This window comes from Caretta caretta, chromosome 5 (assembly GCF_965140235.1).
Source record: "Caretta caretta isolate rCarCar2 chromosome 5, rCarCar1.hap1, whole genome shotgun sequence".
In the NCBI taxonomy this organism is placed as follows: Eukaryota; Metazoa; Chordata; order Testudines; family Cheloniidae; genus Caretta; species Caretta caretta.
This window is the reverse complement of record NC_134210.1, coordinates 5,413,488-5,440,327: the sequence shown is the minus strand read 5'-3', so window position 1 is coordinate 5,440,327 and position 26,840 is coordinate 5,413,488. Positions and strand designations below refer to the sequence as shown.

At 47.3% G+C, this 26,840-nt stretch overlaps 1 protein-coding gene across 2 annotated transcripts in view; it reads right to left on the bottom strand.

Annotated features, from left to right (window-relative positions):
• Positions 1-17,854, bottom strand: part of DCAF12 (DDB1 and CUL4 associated factor 12) — a 48,206-nt gene extending 30,352 nt beyond the window's left edge. Inside the window, exons 1-3 of one of the 2 annotated variants that reach the window (XM_048849571.2) lie at positions 17,567-17,854; positions 14,680-14,934; positions 838-1,044 (exon numbers count right to left, since the gene is read on the bottom strand). In XM_048849571.2, coding sequence (XP_048705528.1) covers positions 838-1,044; positions 14,680-14,934; positions 17,567-17,647 — 543 coding nt within the window. In that variant the 5' untranslated portion in view covers positions 17,648-17,854. Of the gene's footprint in view, positions 1-837; positions 1,045-14,679; positions 14,935-15,424; positions 15,503-17,566 lie in introns of those variants that run through there. The other variant, XM_075128334.1, reaches the window with a different exon arrangement.
• Between the last annotated feature and the right edge of the window lie 8,986 nt (positions 17,855-26,840).

The window sequence follows — 26,840 nt, the reverse complement described above, 5'->3', positions numbered from 1 at the left end:
GCAACTGAATAGCAAGGGACGTCCTAGAAACCTGAGAAGTGAAGCTGCTCTGCAGTTGGTTATCACCCTAAAACAGCTGTCACAGACATCATGACCTCAGCTGCTGTGACTCATTGATGCTCGTAAAGGTCCTGCCCAAGAACAAAGCTCTCAAAAAGACACTCCCTTTAGCTTTGTTTTTTAAGAAACTTTTCTAAAAGGTCATAAGATTTATTTAATTAATTTATTTATTTAATGGAGCATGGTACAGTTTACATCATATGCAGGCAAGAGCTACAGAGTTAGAACTAACCCACAGAGCCCAATTCTGTCCTCAGAATCCATGTGCAAGTCTCACTGGCTTAGGGAAGAACTCATTGACGCCTCCCGACAGTATCATCTCACAACATAGTTTTTATGCTAAACAGCCTGGTTTATGCCTCAGTTTACTGTGTGTGAAATTTCAGTTTTCCGTTAGCAATTTAGGATGTTGCTAATTTCTAACTGAAGGGTAACACTTGTAGTCTCCAAAATGGGTCTGTTGGGGGATGTGGCTTACTAAGAAGCTCTTTCCACAGTGAAGCCTTTGCGAGAAGATTGCTTATTAAGGATAGAATCAAACCCCAGGATCAGCAGAGTAGACTCGTCCCTTGCACGGTTTGCCTGTTCACTCTTCCAGACTAAAAGGAAGATTTTTAAAGATGTGCACAGACCATATTAAACAGGGATGTGTGTCCATATCTCCAGTGCATTCACCGTGACACTTAAATTCTACACGAAGTGAGATTTCTGACCTTGGACACTTCACTGTAATACCTACTGAGTGACTCTGTACCTTGCCCAAATATGTTAACTTACGTCTCCCACACAGACAGGATCAAGTGTAGGCAGACGATAAATCGCAAGGCTGTTTGGATTGTCTCCTCCTGTAGCCAAGAGTGTCCTTGAAGGGTTCAGCTCAATTGCATGAATGCCACAGCCCTGCTGGTTTACCATATCAGGTTCTCGGTCTTTCAGAATAGGAATCTTCGTAATTTGACCAGTCTGGACATCTACCACAAACAGCTGAAAGACAGATGTACATGAAGTTGTAGAGACAGAGCCATTGAACCAAATTCACGTCATAAGTTTGAAGAGAAACAAAATGGCAGGTCACTTGATCCACTCTTGATCCGAGTTATGACATTGTCGGTTCTCATAATGGTGCTTAAATTCAAAGCTAAGCCACAAAAATGTATGTTCAAAGAAATGCTACAAGTGTGATTAAAAGGGACAGAGATAACTTTTTAGCATCTGATTTTAAGGTAACTTCTTAAGTCTTACCTGTAAGAACAGAAGTCTAACACTCAAGACAAAAGTGTTAAGTTGACTGTTTCTTTAAATCCAAACATAGGACACTTAGGGTATGTCTACACTGCAATTAGACACCTGCACCTGGCCCATATGCCAGCTGGCTCGGGCTAAAGGGCTGTTGATTTGCAGAGTAGACTTTCAGGCTTGGGCTGCAGCCTGAGCTCTGGGACCCTCAAACCCGGAAGGGATAGCTCAGTGGTTTGAGCATTGGCCTGCTAAACCCAGGGTTGTGAGTTCAATCCTTGAGGGGGCCATTTGGGATCTGGGGCAAAAATTGGGGATTGGTCCTGCTTTGAGCAGGGGGTTGGACTAGATGACCTCCTGAGGTCCCTTCCAACCCTGATATTCTATGATTCTACGATCTACACTGCAATTCAACAGCCCCTTGGGCTTGCAGGGCTCAGGCTAAGTTAACTGTCCCTTTTCATCACACTTGTAGCATTTCTTTTAACATACCCTTAGTATCAAAGGCTTTTAAGAAGCTGAATTAACAAAATGGAAAAAAGAACAGAAAAACGTTCTGAAATTATCACTTTGCCAGACACTTCTATAATGGGGTCAACACAACAATTTCTGGTGCTTAGAATAAAGTTTATATTTACATATCATTTCTTTGTCAGTTGCCTAGAAAACTAGTAATTCTTTTCCATTCCCTAATAAGCATCAAATGATAAACATTGAGTTAAACCCAAAACATTTAATATAATTGTAGATCTTACAGTTGCTATCCCACACATCTACGTAAGCCAGAGAAGTCCAACTCATTCTGTGGAGAGGGATGAAATCCATCTTTATTTACGATAGGAGAGTCTAGGACTGCATACTACTTTCAATACACAATGGAGGTCCCACTGTTACCAATGGGAATTTTGCACAGAAATCAGAGTAGAATACAGCCTTTACAGAATATCTGAACATTGCAACTTGTTCCGTATTTACTGTCCCATTCAGCACCACTCTCCCTAGGACTAGGACTATTTCTTCCCTTTCCCCAAAGTATGGTCTCCCCCCTCTCATTCGTGTCCTACTTTCTTCCAGCAGGAACTCCCAGTTCCTGTCCTCTTCTTTATTTCACCCATCAGCAATTAAATAAGTAGTGCAAAACCATGTGCAAGTGCTTTGAGGCACTCTAGTGGGATTAATGTGAGACAGTGCAGTTCACTCCACTCAGAGTAACTGAGTCAGAATGCCTGCAGACTCAGGAAAACAGCGTTGCATTAGTTACATCTGGTTAATTTTTGGAAGGTCTTCTTCACACCTGTGTGTTAGAAACATCTTTAAAAAAAATAAAACCTTTGATTCTGTGGAATCTGAATATGCCACATGCATCACATCAATATACCATACAAGCTGCATTGGGCACCCGGGGTCCTGTGAGGTGCCTAACACATTTCTGGATGATCTAAAAATAATTAAGTCAAAGAATAAAACAACCAGAATACCTTGAGTTTAGCACGGTAACCAAGACCATTATGGGGGAGCAGGTGTGAAAAAGGGGAAGCGGTGGCCGATTTTCTATTCGCACTATCAAGTGCCTACAGGTCTTTCTGGTTTCACTACATTTGCTCATGATCTAGTAAGAATCACAGAATCATAGAAATGTAGGACTGGAAGGTACTAACAGGAGACTAAACGTGTCTCTGAACTGGCTTTAACACAGCCAATCAGACAGATGCCCTGCTGTCCAACAGTGCAAGAAGCAGGAAGGCAGAACCGGTGATCCTGTTACTGATTCATGCATTCAGAAGTACGAAATGTTTGGTTGCTTTAAATTCAGTATTTGTTTTTTAAACCCAGCACATTATGGCATCTAAACTGTAAGTCAGAAATGCCCTATTCCCCATCATTTGCTAAACGTCCCAAACACACCCAGAACATCAGTGTGACTGAAAATAAAAGTATGGATGCAAATGCTCTTCCAAGTGTCTATAGCAGTCTGGTCTCTACGATGGTTAAGAAAGTTCTGGAATGGCTACACTATACAACCCTAGTGGTTTTCCCTTCTTACCTCCACATCTTAAGTGAGGATGAGAACCCCTCCCTCAATAACTCACCTTTGGGTGGAACTTTCATCCTGGTCTGGGGCTCAAAAACCACAACTCATGGGGCAAGCTTATGCTGACATGCTCAGCACTGGATAGCTGCCTATACCTGAAAGGTTAGTTATATAGATTTGTTTCTTTATTCTTTAACTTCTTCCATAAACTTATTAACTAGCAGCAAAGAGTGATTTATATCAATTGTCAGTATGCAGTAACATGGCATCCAAGCTTTAACCGGACAAAAGAATGCTTTGACAACTACCAGGAACCAGAGGATCACACCCTAATTTGTATCAAATGGAGCAGACTCAAGCTGTCCAGTGGGGAACAATCTTGCACTGGCACAGAAACAGACTGGATGACCCAACAGACCTTTCCCATCTCTAGCTTCTATGATTCCTCATCTCTGAATTAGAGGTATAGGCTGCTCAAGGATCAAGAAGAGAATGCCTGGGTCAATGCATACATGGAATGCTGGGATTTACAGTTGCCACAGCCACACCCCTTTAGCTTATGGATACTATGGCTAAAGCCCTGCACAGATACAAAATTTCTATCCACATTTGATCAGTGATCCACAAACGTGGTCCGTGGATATCTGCAGATTTGCAGTGCTCTAGCTATGGCTACATTTGACCCCATCCTATTGTACCTTCTTCGATTACTAACTTTATGCGCTCTTTAGAATTTGTATTACAGTAGCCCCAGCAGCAATCAAGGCCCCGTTATACTAGGTGATATATCTGCACTTGGGGGAGAGTTCCTGCCGCACAGAGCTTACAATCACACTAGACCATACAAAGGAATTATCTCCACTTTGCAGTGGGAGAATTGAGGCAGACAGCAATTAAGTGAGTTGCTTGAAGGTCACACAGTTAAGCCTTTGGCAGAGACAGAAGTTGAACCCAAATCTCCAGAGACACAGGCCAGTGCTTTTACCACACAATCCATCCTTCCTCTTTTAATAAACTACTTAAATCAGTTTGCAAGTTCTTCTGTCAGTTCCATTTTGGTTCTTTACCAGTCTTTTCAGAAACAGCAAGGAAGAAAGCCAAACTCATCAGTATGTTACACATAACCACATGACTTGCATGCCCCATTTGATCTTTTGTAACCAAAAATGTCCTACAGTCAACTCAATGGCATTTCTTGGTCTGTAACATGATACTGTACATTTAGAACACTCCATCTGATAAATTCCAAAATTCTAGGGAATGCTGTATGCATCAACAGGCAAAAGTACTGATTCTGATGAAAACTGAAAAATGAGGAAGTCTGATTTCCACTGACTACAAACCACAGAGAGCTCATTTAGTGTACATCTCTGATTGCTTATGCAGGCTGAGCTATACACCCAATAAGATGTGTGATCCTCTAGTTAATGTACTTTCTACAAACGCCGTAAGTGGGCACAAACTTAAATTTATACATTACCAGGCTTGTGCATGAATACTGACTGATCGCATCTTTCCTTGTGTGACAAATAAGCACATTATACAGTAACTCCTTGCTTAACATGGTAGTTATGTTCCTGAATAATGCAACTTTAAACAAGACCATGTTCAGCGAATCCAAATTTCCACATAAGAATTAATGTAAATGCGGGGGTTAGGTTCCAGAGAAATTTTTTCACCAAAGGACTACTTTATTTTATACATACACACTCACACACAGTATAAGTTTGAAACAATTTAATACTGTACACAGCAATGACGACTGTGAAGCTTGGTTGAGGTGGTGCAGTCAGAGGGTGGGATATTTCCCAGGGAATGCCTTACGGCTAAATGATCAACTAGCACTCGGCTGAGTCCTCAAGGATTAACACATTGTTGTTAATGTAGCCTCACACTCTACAAGGCAGCACGAATGGAGGGAGGGGAGACAGCATGGCAGAGAGAGAGATACATGCATTGCCCCTTGAAGTATGCTGACCCCACTCTAAGTACACTGCCTTTTTAAGTAGATCAGCAAGTTGAGACAGCAGCTGCCAGCAAGATCCCTCTGTTCTGAGCCCTGTCATGCCCTTGCCATCCCCGCTCTGTGGAAATAAGGTACAGTACAGGAGCAGGGTGTGTGTGTGTGGGGGGGGGGACACCCTGACTTTAGCTTCCCCCCTTTTACTCCCCCCCCACCCTGCACAGTAAGCAGAAGGCTCCGGGGAGCAGCTCCAAGGCAGAGGGCAGGAGCACTGGGGGAAGGACAGCTGAACTGCCCGGCAACTGATAGCGTGCTGGAGGGAACTTTGGGGAGCGGGGACCTGATGGGGGCTGCCGGTCCACCCTGGTTCCAAGCCCCCACCAGCTGGCTCCAACGGGCTGCTCTTTCTGCAAGCAGTGGACAAAGCAGGCGGCTGCCAAGCAACGTTATAAGGGAGCATTGCGCAACTTTAAACGAGCATGTTCCCTAATTGATCAGCAACTTAATGAAACAACAACGTTAACTGGGAAAACTTTAAGTGAGGAGTTATTGTACTCATTTTGCACAGCAATTCTTTCAAACTCTTGCAGGAAGTAACATTGCTACCTCCGTATAAACTAAACTGTATTTGGGTTATTTATGTCAACATTTGAGTTTATTGTTGACCAGGACTGACTTGCTAAAAAGTAAGGTCACCAAGAGTTGACAGTAACTTTGTCAAACCAGAATGGAAAGTGGTTTCCAGTAAGATTATGCATTAGACTTCACTCTTTAAACCTGTAATATTTCTTTATGAAAAGGTCAAGCTCTCAAACTGGTAGGACTCCCTCACAAAAGAGATTCGAGCAAACAAATCTCAGTACCTCCAGTACCTTCATGGAGAACTGAAGGGGCAGTGTAGAACTAGCACAGTCGTTTGAGAAGCTAACAGATAGGCAGAAAGAGACCACCATCAGTTCTATGCCATGTGAAGGGCACAATAGGAACCTAGATAGAAGTGACAACAGCAGGGTATAAGCCTGCTTGCAAACTTGAACACTAGCTCTTAGTACCAGAGACCAAATGGCACATTACACCAAGATGGTGTCCCTAAGACACTCAGCAATTTGAATTACAAACTGTTTTCAGGTTGCGGTGATGCCTGTCAATGAGGGAAGAGTGTTATTGTTCTATCTGCTCCACACTGAAGCCCAGTTTGTCAGTTTCTCATGTGCCTCTCCCATTGTGTTTAATTCCAAGAGGCTGTCAAGACAGTTCATATTTTTAAACAGATTGCAAAGGATGCAGAGGGAAAAGACTGAACCTACCAATGGGCCTCGATTTTGAGACCCCATCACATATCTGCTGAGAAATTCCAAAACAGAATTTGAAGAAAAATATTAATGCAAATGGATGCCATCATGCAGCAGGTGGCAGAACAGGTACAAAGCTTACAGGTACAAAAAAAATGGTCACTTCACTATTTATTAACATGCAACTGAAAGAACGGGTCTCCTTTAGAAGCTCATTTGCACAAAGTCAGATTTAGTCTGTTCAGGAGGCTGCACCTTCAGGTTTACAAACTCTAAATGCAGGCTTACAAGAGAAGAGACTGAAACCCTGATGCTAGGGAAGAACCCCCTTCTCCTATATCCTCCATTTCAGACACATAGGGTATGTCTACACTCCAGTTAAACACCCACAGCTGGTCTGTTTCAGATGACTCAGGCTTGCAGGATTCAGTCTATGGAGATGTTTAATTGCATGGTAGATGTTCAAGACCCTGAGAGAGGTGAAGGTCTCAGCCCAAATGTCTACACCACAATTAAATAGTCCTGTAGCCTCTCCCCCAAGTCCAAGTCAGCCAACATGGACCAGCCATGGGTGTTTAATTACAGCATACAGATACCCTAAGAGGTAGAGTAGAAAATAAATTGGCTTGCAAAGGAAATATTAAACCATGCTTTCCCTCAGGAGTTATCAGAGCCTGCATCCAAACAAGGGGAAGAATTACCACATACAAACTCTAGTAACCAAGTGCTGCAACGTCAGGAGTCCCTTGTGTTCCTCATGATTATTTTGTCATTTAAAAGGAAGATGAAGTGCTCTTATATCTGATCACCACCTGGTCAGCTCTGGCACAAACCCAGGACTGAGCACATGGGACTAGTCTGCTGATCTCCTTAAGTACAAAGGAGATTGGGCCCAATGCTGACATATGGCCTGCACAGGCCACAAATATTCAAACAAACAAGAGCTGGTGACTTGCAGCAGGACTGCTGAGGCTCTGAGCACAACACAGTCATCACCTAGGGGGAGAAAGAGTTTCTAATGGGCATCGAGCAAGCAAACCACTCATCCCTTTGAAAAGCCATTTCAGAAACAGTAACAGCCAATAAAAGGAAAACTTGAGGTTCTGCGACTTAGCTATCAGTCCTGACAGGGAGCAAGAAGAAATTGAAGAGCAAGGCATGCCGTCTCCCTCTGCTAGGCAGGAAGCAACTGACAACCAAGTCCATTAGGTAAGTGGAGTGACATCACAGCTCTAATATTTTCCAGTCTGAGCTTACAGTAAGTCCCCTGCAACTTCTACTACAAACAACAACAGTGTATGTTCAGGTAGATGTTTTGAACCTGAAGTTTGGGGGGGGGGGAAATAGGGGGTTAGTAAAAAGACCTTTCCCCAGAGCTATGAAGATTAAAGAGAGAGGCCCCCCAAACACATTGAAGTTCAGACAGTCCAGCAGCCTTTATGGTACCACACTGTTGTCTCCAAGCACCAAATCTAGTCATCCCCCACACAGCCCTGAAGTTTCTCTCTAGTTTGTTTGCAATCATATCCATCCCTGCTCCTCTGCCTAAATATCTGGTACCAATCATTGGTATTTAGATACTGCTATATGTGCCTTAAAACATCCTTTGACAGACACGTAAAAGTCTCTCAGTTTGGGGGTGAGGAGCAGTTACTAGCTCTATTTGGTTATGTGTACTGCAGTGGCACCTAGAGAGCCCAATCAAGGGACAGGGCTTGTGACGGAATGCAGCCCTTTCACAGAATATCAGGGTTGGAATGGACCTCAGGAGGTCATCTAGTCCAACCCCCTGCTCAAAGCAGGACCAACCCCAACTAAATCATCCCAACCAGAGCTCTGTCAAGCCTGACCTTAAAAAGCCCTAAGGAAGGAGATTCCACCACCTCCCTAGGTAACCCATTCCAGTGCTTCACCACCCTCCTAGTGAAAAAGCGTTTCTTAACATCCAACCTAAACCTCCCCATACCCTACACGATATTGTAATAGTTTTTGTACAAAGTATGCCTTATGAGGTATCATTTGAAAACTCACTATTTGCTGCTCACTGTTCGGGTAAAATGAGTGGCAACCCTGAAGTTATAAGATACCCCCAAATGGCATTAACACCACATTTCAAACCCCATAACCCTTCCCAGAGAAGGGGTAGCAACAGTTCTGTCCGAAACAAAGGAGTATGTGCTCTACTTCATTTGTATTCAAGCAGTAAACAGTGATCAAGCAGGAAGGGAAACAAAGAGAGCTCAAACAGGTGAGAAAAAAGCAGCAGAGACCATCCTTCCGCATAGACTGTCTCCTGGTGCACAGATGGAAATGTTTTTCAAGAAGTGGACTGAAACTATAAAAAGGAGGAACAAATGCCCCAAAGGACCCTTCTCTCTCCCTGCCCATTGCATTCACTGCACCTGAAGTGACAAAGGAAACATCTGTTCAACTGTGGAAGAAAGGGTCCTGACCTACAGGGTTTGGTCAGTAAGACTGCTGAAAGCATATGTTAAGAAACTTTGCTTGAATCTGAAAGAGTTTGTTAAGCTATTAGTAATGTCTTATCTTTATTTTTCTTGTAATAATTTTTTACTTTAATGCCTCATTACTTGTACTCACTTAAAATCTGTGTAGTTTATAAACTTGCTTTATTGTTTTATCTAATCCAATGTGTTCAAATTGAAGTGTCTGGGTAACTCCATTTGGGGTGACAAGTTGTGTGCATATTATTCTTTTAAAGAAACAGTGGACCTAATATAATTTGTATTGTCCAGGAGAGGGCTGGGCAGTACAGGACAGACATTTCTGTGGGAAAATCCAAGACAGGAGGTGTACTGGATCACCCTGCAGCATAACCAAGGCTGGTTGGAGCCAGAGTGTAACCCAAGTGTGGCTGGCAGCCTAGAGTTAAACACAGACAGGGTGTGGCTTGCATACTGGAAGGCTGTTTGTGAGCAGCCCAGGTAGCAGCTACTTCAGCAAGGCATTGTTAGGGCCCTTCATTTTCTATTTTATTTATTTTCCAATAATGTATTGGTGTTTATTACCACAACAACAAAAACAGGTGAAAAAACAGTGGAAAAAAAATTATTTTTCTGGGTAAATATTGGGGTTTATTTTGGTGGATGGAAGAAGTATTCAGTAGATTAATGCTTTGATTAATTTCAGGTTTCAGAGGAACAGCCGTGTTAGTCTGTATTCGCAAAAAGAAAAGGAGTACTTGTGGCACCTTAGAGACTAACCAATTTATTTGAGCATGAGCTTTCGTGAGCTACAGCTCACTTCATCAGATGTTTACCGTGGAAACTGCAGCAGACTTTATATACACACAGAGAATATGAAATACCTCCTCCCACCCCACTGTCCTGCTGGTAATAGCTTATCTAAAGTGATCAACAGGTGGGCCATTTCCAGCACAAACCCAGGTTTTCTCACCCTCCACCCCCCCACACAAATTCACTCTCCTGCTGGTGCTAGCCCATCCAAAGTGACAACTCTTTACATAGTCAAGTCGGGCTATTTCCTGCATAGATCCAGGTTTTCTCACATCCCCCCCACCCCCATACACACACAAACTCACTCTCCTGCTGGTAATAGCTCATCTAAACTGACCACTCTCCAAGTTTAAATCCAAGTTAAACCAGAACATCTTGGGGGGGGGGGGGGGGGTAGGAAAAAACAAGAGGAAACAGGCTACCTTGCATAATGACTTAGCCACTCCCAGTCTCTATTTAAGCCTAAATTAATAGTATCCAATTTGCAAATGAATTCCAATTCAGCAGTTTCTCGCTGGAGTCTGGATTTGAAGTTTTTTTGTTTTAAGATAGCGACCTTCATGTCTGTGATTGCGTGACCAGAGAGATTGAAGTGTTCTCCGACTGGTTTATGAATGTTATAATTCTTGACATCTGATTTGTGTCCATTTATTCTTTTACGTAGAGACTGTCCAGTTTGACCAATGTACATGGCAGAGGGGCATTGCTGGCACATGATGGCATATATCACATTGGTGGATGTGCAGGTGAACGAGCCTCTGATAGTGTGGCTGATGTTATTAGGCCCTGTGATGGTGTCCCCTGAATAGATATGTGGGCACAATTGGCAACGGGCTTTGTTGCAAGGATAAGTTCCTGGGTTAGCGGTTCTGTTGTGTGGTATGTGGTTGTTGGTGAGTATTTGCTTCAGGTTGCGGGGCTGTCTGTAGGCAAGGACTGGCCTGTCTCCCAAGACTTGTGAGAGTGTTGGGTCATCCTTCAGGATAGGTTGTAGATCCTTAATAATGCGTTGGAGGGGTTTTAGTTGGGGGCTGAAGGTGACCGCTAGTGGCGTTCTGTTATTTTCTTTGTTAGGCCTGTCCTGTAGTAGGTAACTTCTGGGAACTCTATCAATCTGTTTCTTTACTTCTGCAGGTGGGTATTGTAGTTGTAAGAAAGCTTGACAGAGATCTTGTAGGTGTTTGTCTCTGTCTGAGGGGTTGGAGCAAATGCGGTTGTATCGCAAAGCTTGGCTGTAGACGATGGATCGTGTGGTGTGGTCAGGGTGAAAGCTGGAGGCATGCAGGTAGGAATAGCGGTCAGTAGGTTTCTGGTATAGGGTGGTGTTTATGTGGCCATTGTTTATTAGCACTGTAGTGTCCAGGAAGTGGATCTCTTGTGTGGACTGGACCAGGCTGAGGTTGGTGGTGGGATGGAAATTGTTGAAATCATGGTGGAATTCCTCAAGGGCTTCTTTTCCATGGGTCCAGATGATGAAGATGTCATCAATATAGCGCAAGTAGAGTAGGGGCTTTAGGGGACGAGAGCTGAGGAAGCGTTGTTCTAAATCAGCCATAAAAATGTTGGCATACTGTGGGGCCATGCGGGTACCCATAGCAGTGCCGCTGATCTGAAGGTATACATTGTGGGGTGGGAGGAGGTATTGTTTCATATTCTCTGTGTGTATATAAAGTCTGCTGCAGTTTCCACGGTAAACATCTGATGAAGTGAGCTGTAGCTCACGAAAGCTCATGCTCAAATAAATTGGTTAGTCTCTAAGGTGCCACAAGTACTCCTTTTCTTTTTGCTTTGATTAATGGAATTCAATGTAGTTTGCTGCAGAACTAAAACAGAACGCAAAACACAATGCCACCTCTGAGTTTAAGAAAGCAATACATCTCCAATCTCCAAATAAAACTTCATTTTTTCATTTCATTTCACAACAGTTTACTGTTGTAGACTTAGAACTATTAGCCTATAAATATTTAGCTTGAATAACTGGGTCACACCATTTGCAGCACATACAGGAGAAAAGGATGAAGTTGAGTGTTTCTTTTTTTAAACTTTTGAATACTTCCTTGTGTTCTGAAATGTATTCTTCTACAGATTTTTGTTTCCTTCCCATTTTGTGTGTCAGATCTTTAAACTGGGATCTGCTAACAGCTTTTAATATGTATGCGGCAAGTGTGATATTCATCACTACGTTCACATGCAAATGCACTTCAGAGCTTGTGTGTGTGCGTGCCTGTTTATTTACTGTGTGTATCTTCTACATAGCCTTACTTCAACAGGCAGCTTTGCATATAAACAAACTAATGTGTTATTGTAATACATATATCTCATGCAATTTATTGCATTTTCCTAATAAAACAAGTTAGTGGAAAATCAAAAAACAAATACTTTTTGTAAAACCCAGCATTTTTCTGGTAAAAATTGGTTTACGCTGAAAACAAAGCGGCTTAGGTATTGTAATGCACCCAAGGTTGCAGGGCAGAGGTGACAGTTGCTCACTGTATTTGGTTATGTGTATTGCAGTGGCACCTACAGACTCCAATCAAGGGACAGGGCCCCACTGTGCTTGTCACTGTACAATCATGACAAAATGAGAACTCGCCTCAGAGAAGTCGTAATCTATTGTGCGTTTGAGTTCTGGCAGAGATACTAGGATAGAATCCTGTCTCATATATATTAGTAACAAATACAAAATAGATGCCAAATTTTATTTAAAACTTGCCAATTGTGAAATCCACGATACTTAAGGACAATGATTGAGCTCTTAGATATGCAAGAATATGTACAGGGATATTTATAGGAAAAAATTAAGGACCCAGAGACTCAGACAAGAAGTTACTTTTCTATCCGATAGAAGCTGTAGCAACTGATAGAGCTGTCCATGTTCCTTACAACATTGCTTATGAAGTGACCAACCATATACACTGCAGATTCATCAGAAAAAGCCACAACTAACATTGTGTCAATACATTTCCATTTTATGGTGAAAAAGTAATTTTAATTTTGTTATGGTATAGCCAAAGGCAGCTTACATAACAAACGCAAAACACTGTTGATGTGGTTTGTTAAACTTTTCATTAAATACTATGAGCTAAATCCTTTACATTAGCTTCAGTTGAGTTGCATGTAGTTTACACTAATTAATTACTCAGATTTACATCCCATATAGCACAATTTAGCCCTTTGTGGGAATAAGTTAACTTTCCTATTGTTAGTGCACATCACTACAGTGCATGGAAGATTTTCTAGTCCTGATTTTCTAATTAAATGTGTGGTTTAAAACCCTATTAAATATGTACCATAAAGTGGCCAAGCTAGAGCGGCTATAAGAACCTTCATTTTTGCATTTCCTTAAGGTTTCAGTTATGAAGACGCAACGTTGCCTTCCGTCTTTTGCTTTTTCTCTTTTAGTAAAGGATATTAAGCCCGTGCTGTGTACTGACATTTAAATAGCCCCCATTAGTCTCTGGATTTTACACCTCACTGGGGTGAGGGCATAACAGCAAGGTTAGTTTCCCACTTTTACTTCTCAGCTTTTGCAACAGTTTTCCACAAGACTGTGTTAACAAGGCAGCAGCCCATTTGTACCTCTGTCATGTACAGATAAAAAGTGCAGAATGAAGCAAAAACCGCTGCAGCCCTGTAAGATCTACAATTCTCATGCAAGGAAAAAAAGATTTTCTAAGCATTTGTTGTGTTTTGCTAAAGTCTCCCTCATGTAAACTGTCCCAGCAGCAGTCCCAGAGCAGGAAGAATGTAAGTGGAGAGAGGATAAGGCATTGTTAGGCTCTGCTCAAGAGTTATTTAAATGTAGCTATTTTAATTTATCTAGCTAGGCAGTAGTTCTCATTAAGAGATATTACATGCCAAGTTTTCTAAATTCAGCCATTTTTGTTGTAGCCATCACTACAATAGCAGAGTTATACTTTTTTTAAAAAAATTGAGAAAATACTATTTCTACCAATTACAGTTAAATGCAATTTCCTCACATTTTGCAAAATGTTTAAGCCAAAAAAATCAAAGTTAAGTCAGCTTCTCATATACCATGCTGTCTAGGTGACTTGGTGCTGTGTCATTTATCAGTTTGCTCCAGCACATTCTCTTTTAGTAAGTCCCCTCAACTTAGCATAAGACCAACATTTATTTCTCCATGAAGCTTCATGCAGCTTGATATGTGCAATCCTGGCCCCAATTTTGTCGATGGACTTTTGCAATAACTTCAGTGGAGCCAGGATTTCATCCAACAGAAACAGAAATGTTTATGTTTTTATTTACTTAAAACATTTCACTTTAATATTCTCTGCAGTGTTTGAAATCCAAACAATGCAGCACTAAGAACCTGAAAATGTTTAGCTTCACCAGAAACAAATGAAATTAAACTAGTTCACGTGCCCAAATGGAATGAAGTTAACAGAAGTAAACCAAAATGGGAAAAAATGGATATTTAAAATTGAGTTTAGCAGTTTATGACCATAAAATTGAGAAAATTTTGCATTTAGGTGTATGATTTTTGTCTTCACAGTGTCCCTTTAAAAGCACTTACAGAATATGGTACACAGAGCGCAACATGAACAAGAATGAGTAATGAGAAATGGAGCCTTATTTTATTATTAGCCTTAGTTACCAAACCAGACTACACCTCTAAAGCTACCTTCCATAAAATCCAATAATGATCAAATCTTGCCATCCTCATGACAAAAATCAAGACTCAACTGTGCCATCGTTTTTCCGACAATAAAAGTAGTAAACTCCTCTGATGGAAAGGAGAGAGGCTGGATCTACACATAGGCCATGCATGAAAATAGTAGTTGTAATTATCAGAGGGGAAAACAAGTAAGTCACACTTACTGTGTTGCATTTTGTCCCACACACCACTTGTCGGTGGTTCAACCATTGAGACGCAAAAACTTTATTAAGGGTCCCAAGATGAAATTCTCTCTCTTTCAGGAGACTGGGAAGTTGCTGTGCTGCATATCCATGCAACAAACGGTGGTAGCTGGATTCATTCTGCAGCCGAACCTCTCTGCCTTTCAGGTAGTACACCAGAGACTTTTTTACTGGGGGGAGTCTTTTCCTTTTGTGAGTTGAGTGATCCCAGCCATACTGTGAATGACAATCAAAATTCAGTGCTGTCGTCACAGTGTATTTTAAATAACTTCCTCTTTAATACAGAACCATAAATTATCAATGAACAAATGAAATACTGTAACCTACCCTAAAATACTATACAAGAGAGTTAAACCCATCCCAGCATAAACTTCAGCCATACATGTATTTTAAAATTCTTAATGTGTCAGGCAACTATCGCCGCAGGGATGTTGTACACCAATTCTGACTGTAGTGTGCTGCTGTTGAAATGAAATTTAAAAGATGCCTATGAGCAACAGGAAATCCCAAAGCACTTTCAAACAGCTGAAGGTATCCCCAGTCAAGATTCCAGGTCTAATTATGTCAATTACCACTGAAATGTACCAAACCCAGACTGCTGGGGGGGAGAGGGGGCGGGGGAAGGAGTGTTCCAACAAATAGCTTCCCCATTCAAACACAAAGGCGGAGCGGTTTTTTAAAATGCACAGCCTGGTTCAATACCGACCTGGGTAGTAACCTGAGCTCCAAAGCACCTCCTCCCACTCCGTTTACAATCACTCCGGAGCATCGAGCACTACTGGCCTGCCACTGACTGAAAAGGAGGGATGGGTGGGTTTATCAGGACCCGGAGGAGTGAGTTTCCTACACAGGAGCAGCCGCGCCCGCCTCCCTGCGCCCCAGGCCCCGGAGTGCGAGTCGGTTACAGGGTTCGAACGATCGAACCCAAACACGGGCAGCAGCCGGAGCCCTGCTCGGGAGCCGCTGGGACCTGGGGATGGGGCCGCCCGGCACCTTGCCCGGGCGCCGCTCCCCTGGGGGCCGCCCCAGACACCCGGCTGACACCACGGGGCCCTAAGTCCCCGAGCCGGAGGCGCCCAGCAGCACGGTCAGCAAGGAAGAGCAAACCCCGGCGGCCCCCTGGCAGCCCCCGCAGCAGGCGCGCCAGGAGCCAGCCTCTCCCCCGGGGTGGAGGGCAGGGGCCAGGAGACCCAGGGCCCAAAGCCCCCGGGGCGGCACCCGAGCGAGCGGCAGGAGGCCGGCCGGGACAGGACGGGACGGAACTAGCTCATCCCCTCGGTTGCTCCCCACCCCACCCCGCCCCCCGTGTTACCAGGCCTGAGCCCCGGGGAGACTTAGCGCCCAGCCCCGGTACCTGCTCCCCGCATTACTTATCTAGTGTCCCCTCGAGCCTCCTGTCCGCCCCGGCCCCCTCAGCCCGCCCCACCGCCATCGCTGCCTTCCCCGGGCCCCCGCCTCCCCTTTCCCTAGGGCCGACTCCCACCCCGGGCCCCCGCCTCTCCTGTCCGGGGGGCCCGTTACCTGCACCCTCTGCAGCCCCCCCACGCATCCCGGGGCTGACCCCAGCCCTTCCCACTGCAGCGCCGGCACTGACCTAGGCCCTGCCCTTTTCCTCCGACCCGAGCACGGACCTCGGGCCTTCCCCCCGCGAAGTTATCGGTCCCCTGGACCCAGCTCCCCCGCGCAGCGTCCGCCGGTCTCCGGGCGGGGGGCTCGACTACCCGCTCCGCAGGCAGAGCCGCTTCACGCTCCCATGAGCCCCTCCCCCCGTCACCCGCGCCCCCCCGGCCGAGCCCTCCCCCCCGGTACCTGCTCACCCCCCCCCGGCCGCTCCCCTCCCCCCCGTTACCCGCGCCCCCCCGGCCGAGCCCTCCCCCCCGGTACCTGCTCACCCCCCCCCGGCCGCTCCCCTCCCCCGTTACCCGCGCCCCCCTGGCCGAGCCCTCCCCCCCGGTACCTGCTCACCCCCCCCCGCGGCCGCTCCCCTCCCCCCCGTCACCCGCGCCCCCCCGGCCGAGCCCTCCCCCCCGGTACCTGCTCACCCCCCCCCCGGCCGCTCCCCTCCCCCCCGTTACCCGCGCCCCCCTGGCCGAGCCCCTCCCCCATGTCACCCGCTCCCCTCCCCCCCGGTACCTGCTCACCCCCCCAGCCGCTCCCATCCCCCCCGTCACCCGCGCCCCCTGGCCGAGCCCCTCCCCCCCCGTCACCCGCGCCCCTCCCCCCCGGTACCTGCTCACCCCCCCAGCCGCTCCCATCCCCCCCGTCACCCGCGCCCCCCCGGCCGAGCCCTCCCCCCCGGTACCTGCTCAACCCCCCCCCGGCCGCTCCCCTCCCCCCCGTTACCCGCGCCCCCCTGGCCGAGCCCCTCCCCCATGTCACCCGCTCCCCTCCCCCCCGTTACCCGCGTCCCCCTGGCCGAGCCCCTCCCCCCCGTCACCCGCTCCCCTCCCCCCCGGTACCTGCTCACCCCCCCAGCCGCTCCCATCCCCCCCGTCACCCGCGCCCCCTGGCCGAGCCCCTCCCCCCCCGTCACCCGCGCCCCTCCCCCCCGGTACCTGCTCACCCCCCCAGCCGCTCCCATCCCCCCCGTCACCCGCTCCCCCCTGGCCGAGCCCCTCCCCCTCGTTACCTGCTTCGCGCCCCTCTCCCTTGGCCGCTCCCCACCCCCCCGTTACCCGCGTCCCCCAGGCCGAGCCCCTCCCCCGACGGCCGCGCCCCTCCCCGCCGTCACCCGCGCCCCCCTGACCGAGCCCCTCCCCCCTTTACCCGCCCCCCCAGTTAACCGCGCCCCCCCGGCCGAGCCCCTCCCCCCGTTACCCGCTCCCCCGGCCGCGCCTGTCCCCGTTACCTGCTCCCCCCGGAGCCCTCCGGGCGCCGCCGCAGGGGCAGCCGCCGCTTTCCGCTTCCTGCTAACTGTTTTCCTGGCCATAGTAGGCGGGGGAGACACCGAGGCCCCGGCCCGGGCCCCACATGGAGCAGGAGGGGGAGGCGGCCGCCAGGGGACGGGGCATATAAGTGCGGGGGAGCCAGGCCCGGCCACTCTCACCGCCCGCAGGCCCAGCAGGCCGAGCTTCACGGCATTTTACGCCCCATTGACAAGTTTACGGCCGAGCTCCCGTCGCACGGTTTCCTAGCAACCGCCAAGACTGGGCAGCGCGGAGTCGGGCGCTCGCGGCGCAACGCCCCGCCCTGCGTGGTTGCTAGGAGACCGGGGTGGACGTCAGCGACTCAACCCCCCGGGCCTGCCTCAGAGGCCTGGTGTTCGGCCCGCAAGGCCTGCCCTTCTGACGTCAGAGCCTGTTCCTGCCCCGCGGCCTGATCCCCCCGCCCTCGGCCTATCTCCCCTTCCGCGGGTCCGCCCCCTCCGTCCCAAAACGAGAACCCCGTCTGCCCCCGGGGGCGACCCCGCTCTTCCGTCCCAGGGTGATCCCCCCCCGCGCCCCTTCTGCCCGTCTGCCCCCGGGGGCGACCCCGCTCTTCCGTCCCAGGGTGATCCCCCCCCGCGCCCCTTCTGCCCGTCTGCCCCCGGGGGCGACCCCGCTCTTCCGTCCCAGGGTGATCCCCCCCCGCGCCCCTTCTGCCCGTCTGCCCCCGGGGGCGACCCCGCTCTTCCGTCCCAGGGTGATCCCCCCCCGCGCCCCTTCTGCCCGTCTGCCCCCGGGGGCGACCCCGCTCTTCCGTCCCAGGGTGATCCCCCCCCGCGCCCCTTCTGCCCGTCTGCCCCCGGGGGCGACCCCGCTCTTCCGTCCCAGGGTGATCCCCCCCCCGCGCCCCTTCTGCCCGTCTGCCCCCGGGGGCGACCCCGCTCTTCCGTCCCAGGGTGATCCCCCCCCGCGCCCCTTCTGCCCGTCTGCCCCTGGGGGCGACCCCGCTCTTCCGTCCCAGGGTGATCCCCCCCCCCGCGCCCCTTCTGCCCGTCTGCCCCTGGGGGCGACCCCGCTCTTCCGTCCCAGGGTGACCCCCCCCCGCGCCCCTTCTGCCCGTCTGCCCCTGGGGGCGACCCCGCTCTTCCGTCCCAGGGTGATCCCCCCCCGCGCCTTCTGCCCGTCTGCCCCTGGGGGCGACCCCGCTCTTCCGTCCCAGGGTGATCCCCCCCCGCGCCCCTTCTGCCCGTCTGCCCCCGGGGGCGACCCCGCTCTTCTGTCCCAGGGTGATTCCCCCACTTTTGCCCCTCGGTGCGACCCCCGGTCTTCCGTTCCAAGGTGATCCCCTGATCCTCCCCTTCTGCCCATTTGCCCCTCAGTGTGATCCCCGTGTTCCGTCCCAGGGTGATCCCCCCCCCCAACTTCTGTCCATTTTCCCCTCGGTGTGATCCCCGGTCTTCCATCTCAGGGTGATCCCCACCCTTCTGCCCATCTACCTCTCAGCATGATCCCCATGTCTTCACCACCTCTGGGTGATCCCCCCTTCTTTCCATCTACTCCTCGGTGGGACCCCTGGTCTTCCCCCTCAGGGTGATCTCCCCTCTTCTGTCCATCTATCCCTCAGCGTGATGCTCCTTCATCCCTCCCAGGGTGATCCCCCCCTTCTGCTGCTTGGTGTGACCCCCTTATCTTCCCCCCCAGATGATCCCTCTTTTGCCCATCTACCTCTCAGTGTGATCCCCTTCTGTCTCGTCTGCACCCAGCATGACCTCCCCGTCTGTCCCCCGCAGTGTGACCCTCTTCTCTATCTGTCCCTCAGTATCACTCCCTCATCTGCCTCCATTTACCCCCCAGCGCAACCCTCCCATTTGACCCCAATTTATGCTCCACTGTGATTCTCCCATCTCACCCTGGAGACTCTCTATCAAAAAGAGAGGGAGCTGCACCAGGACATAATGGGTCTTCTCAGGTGGCAAACCCAAATGCTGCAGACCCAGAATGACCTACAAGTCCAAACAGCCCAGACTTCCTCCTCTTTGCAGTCCTTAGAAAACTCCATAGTAGCAGCTCCCTATTCCTCCCACCATACTACATGGCATCAGGGGCCACATTCTTACTCCTACCACTTCCCTCCGGGTCTGAGGGACCACCAGGACAACTATAGCTTCATATAAACCAGTAAGGATTCTCACAGGTCAGAGTATGGGTAGCTATGAGGGACTACATTTGTGCACTGGAATGGGTAGAAATGGACAGCTCGGGCTGGCCCAGGGCTCCAGCCACACCAGGTCTCCTCTGGGCAGGTTTGGGGGAGAGGCTCTGGCTGGCCCGGGTCTCCTCTGGCCGCAGGGGGGAGGGACACAGGGTTCCTCTCGGGGGGAGGTCTTGTCCTGGCTGCGGGGGGCGGGAGGGGGGAAGGGTCTCAGGGCTCCAGCCACAGAGGGACACAGGGGGTCTCAGGACTCTAGCCACAGAAGGGAGCAGTAGGTCTTCGGGCTCCGGCCATGGAGGGGGACGGGGTTTTGTGGCTCTGGCCGCGTGGAGAGGGACGGGGGTCTCATGGCTCTGGCCATGGGGGAGGGGCATGCCGGTGCAAGGGGTGGAACCAGGGGCTAGCCTCTTCAAAGGGGGGCTCCACCTGCTGCCCATGGCCAGCACAACTCCTGATGGTAAGACAACTCCGAACTACTGTTCCCACTTTGGAAGAGAATCTATCTCCAGAATGGCCAAAGAGTAGCCAAACGGGATAAAAAGGCTAAAAGCTTATAAATATGTCCACAACCGAGGTCACTCAGAGAACTGCCAGGTCTAGAATCTGGTGACTGTGTTCGTGTTAAATTGGATGGAGAAAAAGGACGGACAACTCCAGCTGTCATAAAGAACAGGAATTCAGCACCCAGGTCATACATGATCGGGATTGGGAGTGGAGAGTTCAACAGAAACCACTGACATGTATAGTTCTTTTCCTCAGAAAGAACAATCAGCAGAGCAAACTCTGCAGATGCAGGTGGAGAACAAGAATAATAATAATCAAGGATTCCAAACCGACACAGCCAGTCATTGCAACTAATGGACAGCTAGATGACCAAGCTGTTACATTTTGGGTTGTGTAACTTGAAAACAAGTACAGTTCAGAGACACTTAACAGACTGATACGTACTGAACTTCAAAGACAGTATGATGGTTGTAAATATTGTAAATGGTAGGAATGTAGAACTTAAAAGGGGAGATGTTCAGCCAATAGGTGGCACTGAGTGCAAAATACCTTATTTAAATGAACCTCAGACAAACCTGGCAAAACATTAAAGGATGTTCTGACAAACATATCTGGTGTGTATAAGCAAGCTCTGTAGCCGGTCCATATATAGAACAGAAGTATATAACAGTATCCATGTTTGACACATATCCCATGCCCCAAGATAACAAATTGTTGGTGTGATTAGGGTCTGGAAAGTATATCTCAACTTTAGATCTGACCAAGGGCTACTGGTAGATCCCTTAATAAAGGGATCTGGAGAAACAATGGCCTTTGCAACACCTTTTGACCTGTACCATTTCAAGACCATGCCCTTCAGGCTTCGTGGGGCCCTTGCCACCTTCCAATGGCTGATGGACACAGTCCTGTGACCACACAATCAGTATGCAGCAGCCTACGTACACAATATAGTCATTTACAGTTGTGAGTGGGAAAAACACTTCAAGCATATATTGGCAGTCGTATGGCCCTTGAGGAAGCCAGCCTTATGGCAAACCTGGCGAAGTGGAGATGTAAGTTTCTTGTCTTTCTGCCCATAAGCCTCTGCACTGGTGATCCTAATTAAACATTGTTGGGTGTGTTGCTATATTCTAACAATGGATTACTTGAATCCACTAAGGTTTTTATAAAATCCAGTTCTTTGCTGTTCCTACAGACTTTTCTGCTAATCCATTTAACTGTGTGCAGTAAACACTGGATGGAGTAAGGGCATGAACTGATGTATGAAAGGAAATTGCAGAAATGTGACACTCATGAATTGCAGGACATTATCTGTTATTAACTTATTTAGAATCCCATGGCAAGCAAATGTAATTTATACTGTATTTTTACATTGCTTCACTGTGTTGTGCAATGGTGACATATGAATAATAGTATACCGATAACGGTAATCTTTCTTATTTCTTTTAAATAGACTGGTGCCCACCTTGACCCAAAAGTGTTCAGAAATCTCATGTGATTTCAGTGGTTCTTTTTCATTATTTCCTGTGTTTACTGCAGATTTCATACTCGGGTGCCTCTTCTCACATAGCAGCATTCATGTCTGGCCTGAAAAAGAGATCTCAGGCTTTGTTCTTATACTTCTCAATACTCCCGTGCGCCCTATGGATTACATCTAGTATTTTCAACATTATCCTATGCGGCTTGGACACAATGTACTTTGTACAGAATCCCATCACATGTAGCAATTTCAGTTGGTGTTTTCACAAGAGAATGAGGCACCCAACTTCCATTGACTTTCAGGGGGAGTTGTTGCTTGGCTCCTTTGACAATCCCATCCCTCATCTCTATAGTCCCAAAACAGTTCTATGCTTGGAGATATGTGCACTTTTTCTGTTGTTCATACAACTAGAATGACTCTCCCCCTTTTGTGTCTGCTCTTCTTGCTTTATCTTAAAAAGAAACAGGATGGGACTTCAACAAGTGTAATGTAAGCGTTACCATGTGAAACTGACCCTCTTTGCCCTAATAAGGACCTTTGATATCATATAAAGGACTGTCGAGCAAGGGATGTTCACTTTAAAGTGCTCTTTACACCAAAACATGGGGAATAGTTAAAATTAAATTTTTACTTAACTTATTGTTCCCCCCCTTCTTTTGGAGTGCATTTCGTAAATGGTTACAATGGTATTATGGTGTTGGTTTCCAGCCTTAACTTTATGCAAACCCTGGACTACAATTAGCTGTTTAATAAAGACAGGTTTCAGAGTAGCAGCCGTGTTAGTCTGTATTCACAAAAAGAAAAGGAGAACTTGTGGCACCTTAGAGACTAACCAATTTATTTGAGCATAAGCTTTCGTGAGCTACAGCTCACTTCATCGGATGCATACTGTGGAGATCTTCTACACTTTCCACAGGATGCATCTGATGAAGTGAGCTGTAGCTCACGAAAGCTCATGCTCAAATAAATTGGTTAGTCTCTAAGGTGCCACAAGTACTCCTTTTCTGTTTAATAAAGTGAGAGTAAGACAAGGGTTTTAAAACACCTCAACTCCTTTGAGCCTAGAAACTCCTAACTCAATACAACAATACCCCAATCCCTCTGAATGCTGTGTTCCAGTTCTGGGGAGACCTCTCAAAACAGTCCAGTGCCTTCTGAAGACCGTGCCTCCTTGGGGTGTCCAATCACAGGCTTGCAATCCCTCTGAATGCTGACTCTCACCTCTTCTGCATGTTGTATCCCACCCTGAGAATCCTCTGCCCTCAGGAGAGCCCTGGGACAGCTCATCCTTGTGAATGCTGCACCCCCCTGCCCGGGAGAACCCCACCCAACCACAGCCAACCCTCCTGAACACTGCACCCTGTTTGTGGTACCCCTTGGGATAGCCTGACTGCTGCATCCCATCCTTATGCAGATCCCATTCCCAAAGGAACATTTGGTCACTCCAGACACTGTTTCCCCAGGGGACATCTCCTGTCAATCTCATCCAGCTATCCTGATTGCATTGGGGAAGAGTGAGGTAACAGAGAAGGGAGGGTGTTTGCAAAGTCATCACAGCTCAGCCTCTGTAGACTGCAAAGGTCACTCTGCAGCTCCCAATAACAGTAACTAGTTGGGCAAGTTTCCCCCACCATGAGCCCCAGTCATGTCTGGCTTGTCACAGCCACAATATATGAAAAATAGGGTTTTTTTAAGCGATCCTAGTTCTGGAATAAGCAGTTAACTTGCCTCTGATTTGGAATGTTAGTAAAACAGAAGGTGTGGATAATAGTCCTTTATTACACTACACTTTTATGTAGTTATAAATGTAGGGAGCAATGTCTTATACATGCAACTTTCCCAGGAGGATGCATATTTTGCTGTACATATATAATCTATGAGAATCTGTTGGATCTATGCTGATGTACACCAGCCAAGGATCTGGCCCATTGTGTATAAGCTGTGGGAGCATATTCAGAACTGCTACATTCTAAGCATCTCCCTGAGTGAAATTTTGGCAGATGTGAGCATGTGAATTGAGGGTTGTTTTTTTCATTCAGCCTGTCACCTCCTATCTAATAATAAACTCATGCTAGTACTCCTTTGGAGATAGGTCAGTTTTACAGATGAGGAAATTGCAGTACATATAGGCAATGTGACTTTCCCAAGGTCACTCAGTGGCAGAGCTGAGCGGAGAACACAGGATCCTTGATTCTCTGTCTTTGTGTATTCATTGAGACCACTTAGCTTCAAGGGGACTATTCACATGCTTAAAACTTAGCATGTGCACAAATCTTTCCAGGCCTGCAATATGTGCACTCGCTGCTAGTGTTATCTCCTCCTGGCTATCCAGAAAGGCTTATATAGGCCCTGCCTGTTCCTGCCCAGCTGAGCCTTTTCTAATTAAATCCCCCCCCAACCCTTCTCCAGGTGCAGCCTGGGCAGTTAATTGGTCATCTTAAACCCTCCAAGCCTTGTGTGGGGTAGACACCCCATCACAGAGCTTGAGAAGACAGGTTACATGAAAAGTGAGGAGAGACAGTCAAATATTTATAATTTCATATAAATGTGTATTTTTGTTGTTATTAATAAAGTCAGCTATCCTAATGTGACCATCACCCTAGCTTAATATTGTTTTTCCACCTCTGGCTTCTGATTCTGATAGGAAACCTCACTATAGCATTTTGCTATTATTATCTCTGCTGAGAAGTGGGGAGATACTACTTGCGTTTTGTGTATAGATTATATGGGAAATGCAAATTTCTGAGGTTCTGCTGAATTTATAATACAAATCCTAAACCCACTGCTTTCTTTTTATATATGATAAATCAACTTGTAAGATATTGTCTCCTTGCCAATTTCAGGTAGGAGAGGCTGCTGCAGCCTGGCTGCTTTCCTCCTGTCTCTCTCTTTTCTTTTCTTTTTTTTAATACTAACACTTGCTGCAGGTCTGCCTGGAAGGCAGGGACAGACATTATTCTGGCAGTCACCATGGCTGCACTGGGGGAGAGAGACAGAAGGGCTGTTACATCACAGGCCTGAGGGCCGGGCTAGAGAAAGTGAGTTGACATTATTGTGCCTATGTGGTATGAGGGGTATATTGGTAGATCGTCTGCCTTCAGAGGCAGATACACATTCTTCATTCTACACATATCCCTGTATAGCTAGCTAACCTATGGAAGCATTACTGTTAGTCATAACATCTACTTAAAGTATCTGACTGATTTCTTGTTGGAGAATGTGTCTATAGACATTACACCCCACCACTTCTTCCTTCACTCACAATTCAGATCCAATATGTGTTATCGCTTGTCTCTCTAATATCATGAGACTGACATGGCTACAATAATACTGCATACATCTGCACCCACTCAAGCTTGCAATACTTTGGCCCAAATTCTATGTGCATAGAACCTGTACCAGGACAGAGCCCTGCTAAAATCAGAGGTCCTATGTATAGAGCTCACTGCAGGATCAGGGCCTTAGTGATGCTTTTGACCAACTCCATCTTATTGGTAAGTCCTCTTGTTCTAAGGTATTGAAAGGATATGTGGAATATTTTGTATTGGTTATATTGCACTAATACCCGAAATGTATGAGCTTACATGTTTTTCCCTATGTTACTTATGAAGATGAAAATTAGAGTATTAAACAACAGAAACACAATTTTCTAAATGTCTCTTTTGAATGGATGATGAACACAGACCTTTGTACCACCTAACCAGGCTTGTGAGACCTGTGTATCACCAAGCCTCAGCCTTGTGTGGGATTTCTTATGCTGTCAGACCGGTCTCCAGAATCTCAGGCCTTTCCGTACGGCAACTTTGAAAGTGACATTGCACAGAATAGAGAAGGCAGAGATGGATCCTGTTCAAGCAGACTGCAAAGAGGACAATTCCTGAGCTCTTGAAACCTTCTGCTGCCTAGAGTCACGTGAAGTCAGAGAATATATTCTTTTCTTGATTTAAAAGACAGGGGTGTTGTTTTTTTTTGTCTTATAAAAAGAGAAGACTTGGGCAGAAGGGTGCAGGAGGAAGCCAAAAATGACAAGGAAGCCAATTTCCATTGTAAACAGACAGACAGAAACACCTAAGAGTAGGAAGTGGAGAATTATACCGCCCCACCCCGCCCCGTGCAAAGGAAGGATTGTCTAGTGATCGAGGCGCTAGCGAGAGACCTGAGTTTGATTCCTTGCTCTTCCACAGACTTTTTGTAAGAATCTGGTCAACATTAATTTAGAGCCCATTTTGGTCTAGGTAGTGAGAGTTTTGGGCCTATGGAGAACCCTTGTCCTTAGGGGGCAAAATGAATGTTATCAAAATGAATATGCGCTTCCCTAAATATAGGGTATCCTGAAAGATCTCCCAGTTTCTATTCTACAGTTTTGTTTCAGAAATATTGCTCTGAGGATGGTGTATAAATTGCTTAGTTTCTTTGCCTCAGTGCCCCACCTGTGCAATGGGGATCTACTGTCCAGGGGAGCAGGGAGGATAAACATATTACCGACTGAGAAAAAAGAAGAGGGGGGAGGGATAGCTCAGTGGTTTGAGCATTGGCCTGCTAAACCCAGGGTTATGAGTTCAATTTTGAGGGGGCCATTTAGGGAGCTGGGGCAAAAATTGGAGATTGGTCCTGCTTTGAGCAGGGGTTGGACTCAATGATCTCCTGAGATCCTATGAACAGGAGGACTTGTGGCACTTTAGAGACTAACACATTTATTTGGGCCCACGAAAGCTTATGTTCAAATAAATAGGTTTCAGAGTAGCAGCCGTGTTAGTCTGTATTCGCAAAAAGAAAAGGAGGACTTGTGGCACCTTAGAGACTAACCAATTTATTTGAGCATAAGCTTTCGTGAGCTACAGCTGCTGTTGGCTCACAAAAGCTTATGCTCAAATAAATTGGTTAGTCTCTAACGTGCCACAAGTACTCCTGTTCTTTTTGCAGATACAGACTAACACAGCTGCTACTCTGAAACCATACAGCCTGAGAGGTGCTCAGATACTGTGGTAATGGGGGCTGTACCTTCGACCCAGAAAGAGGCACCTGAGGCACCCCTTCCTCCTGCCACAGGGTGGGGCACTAA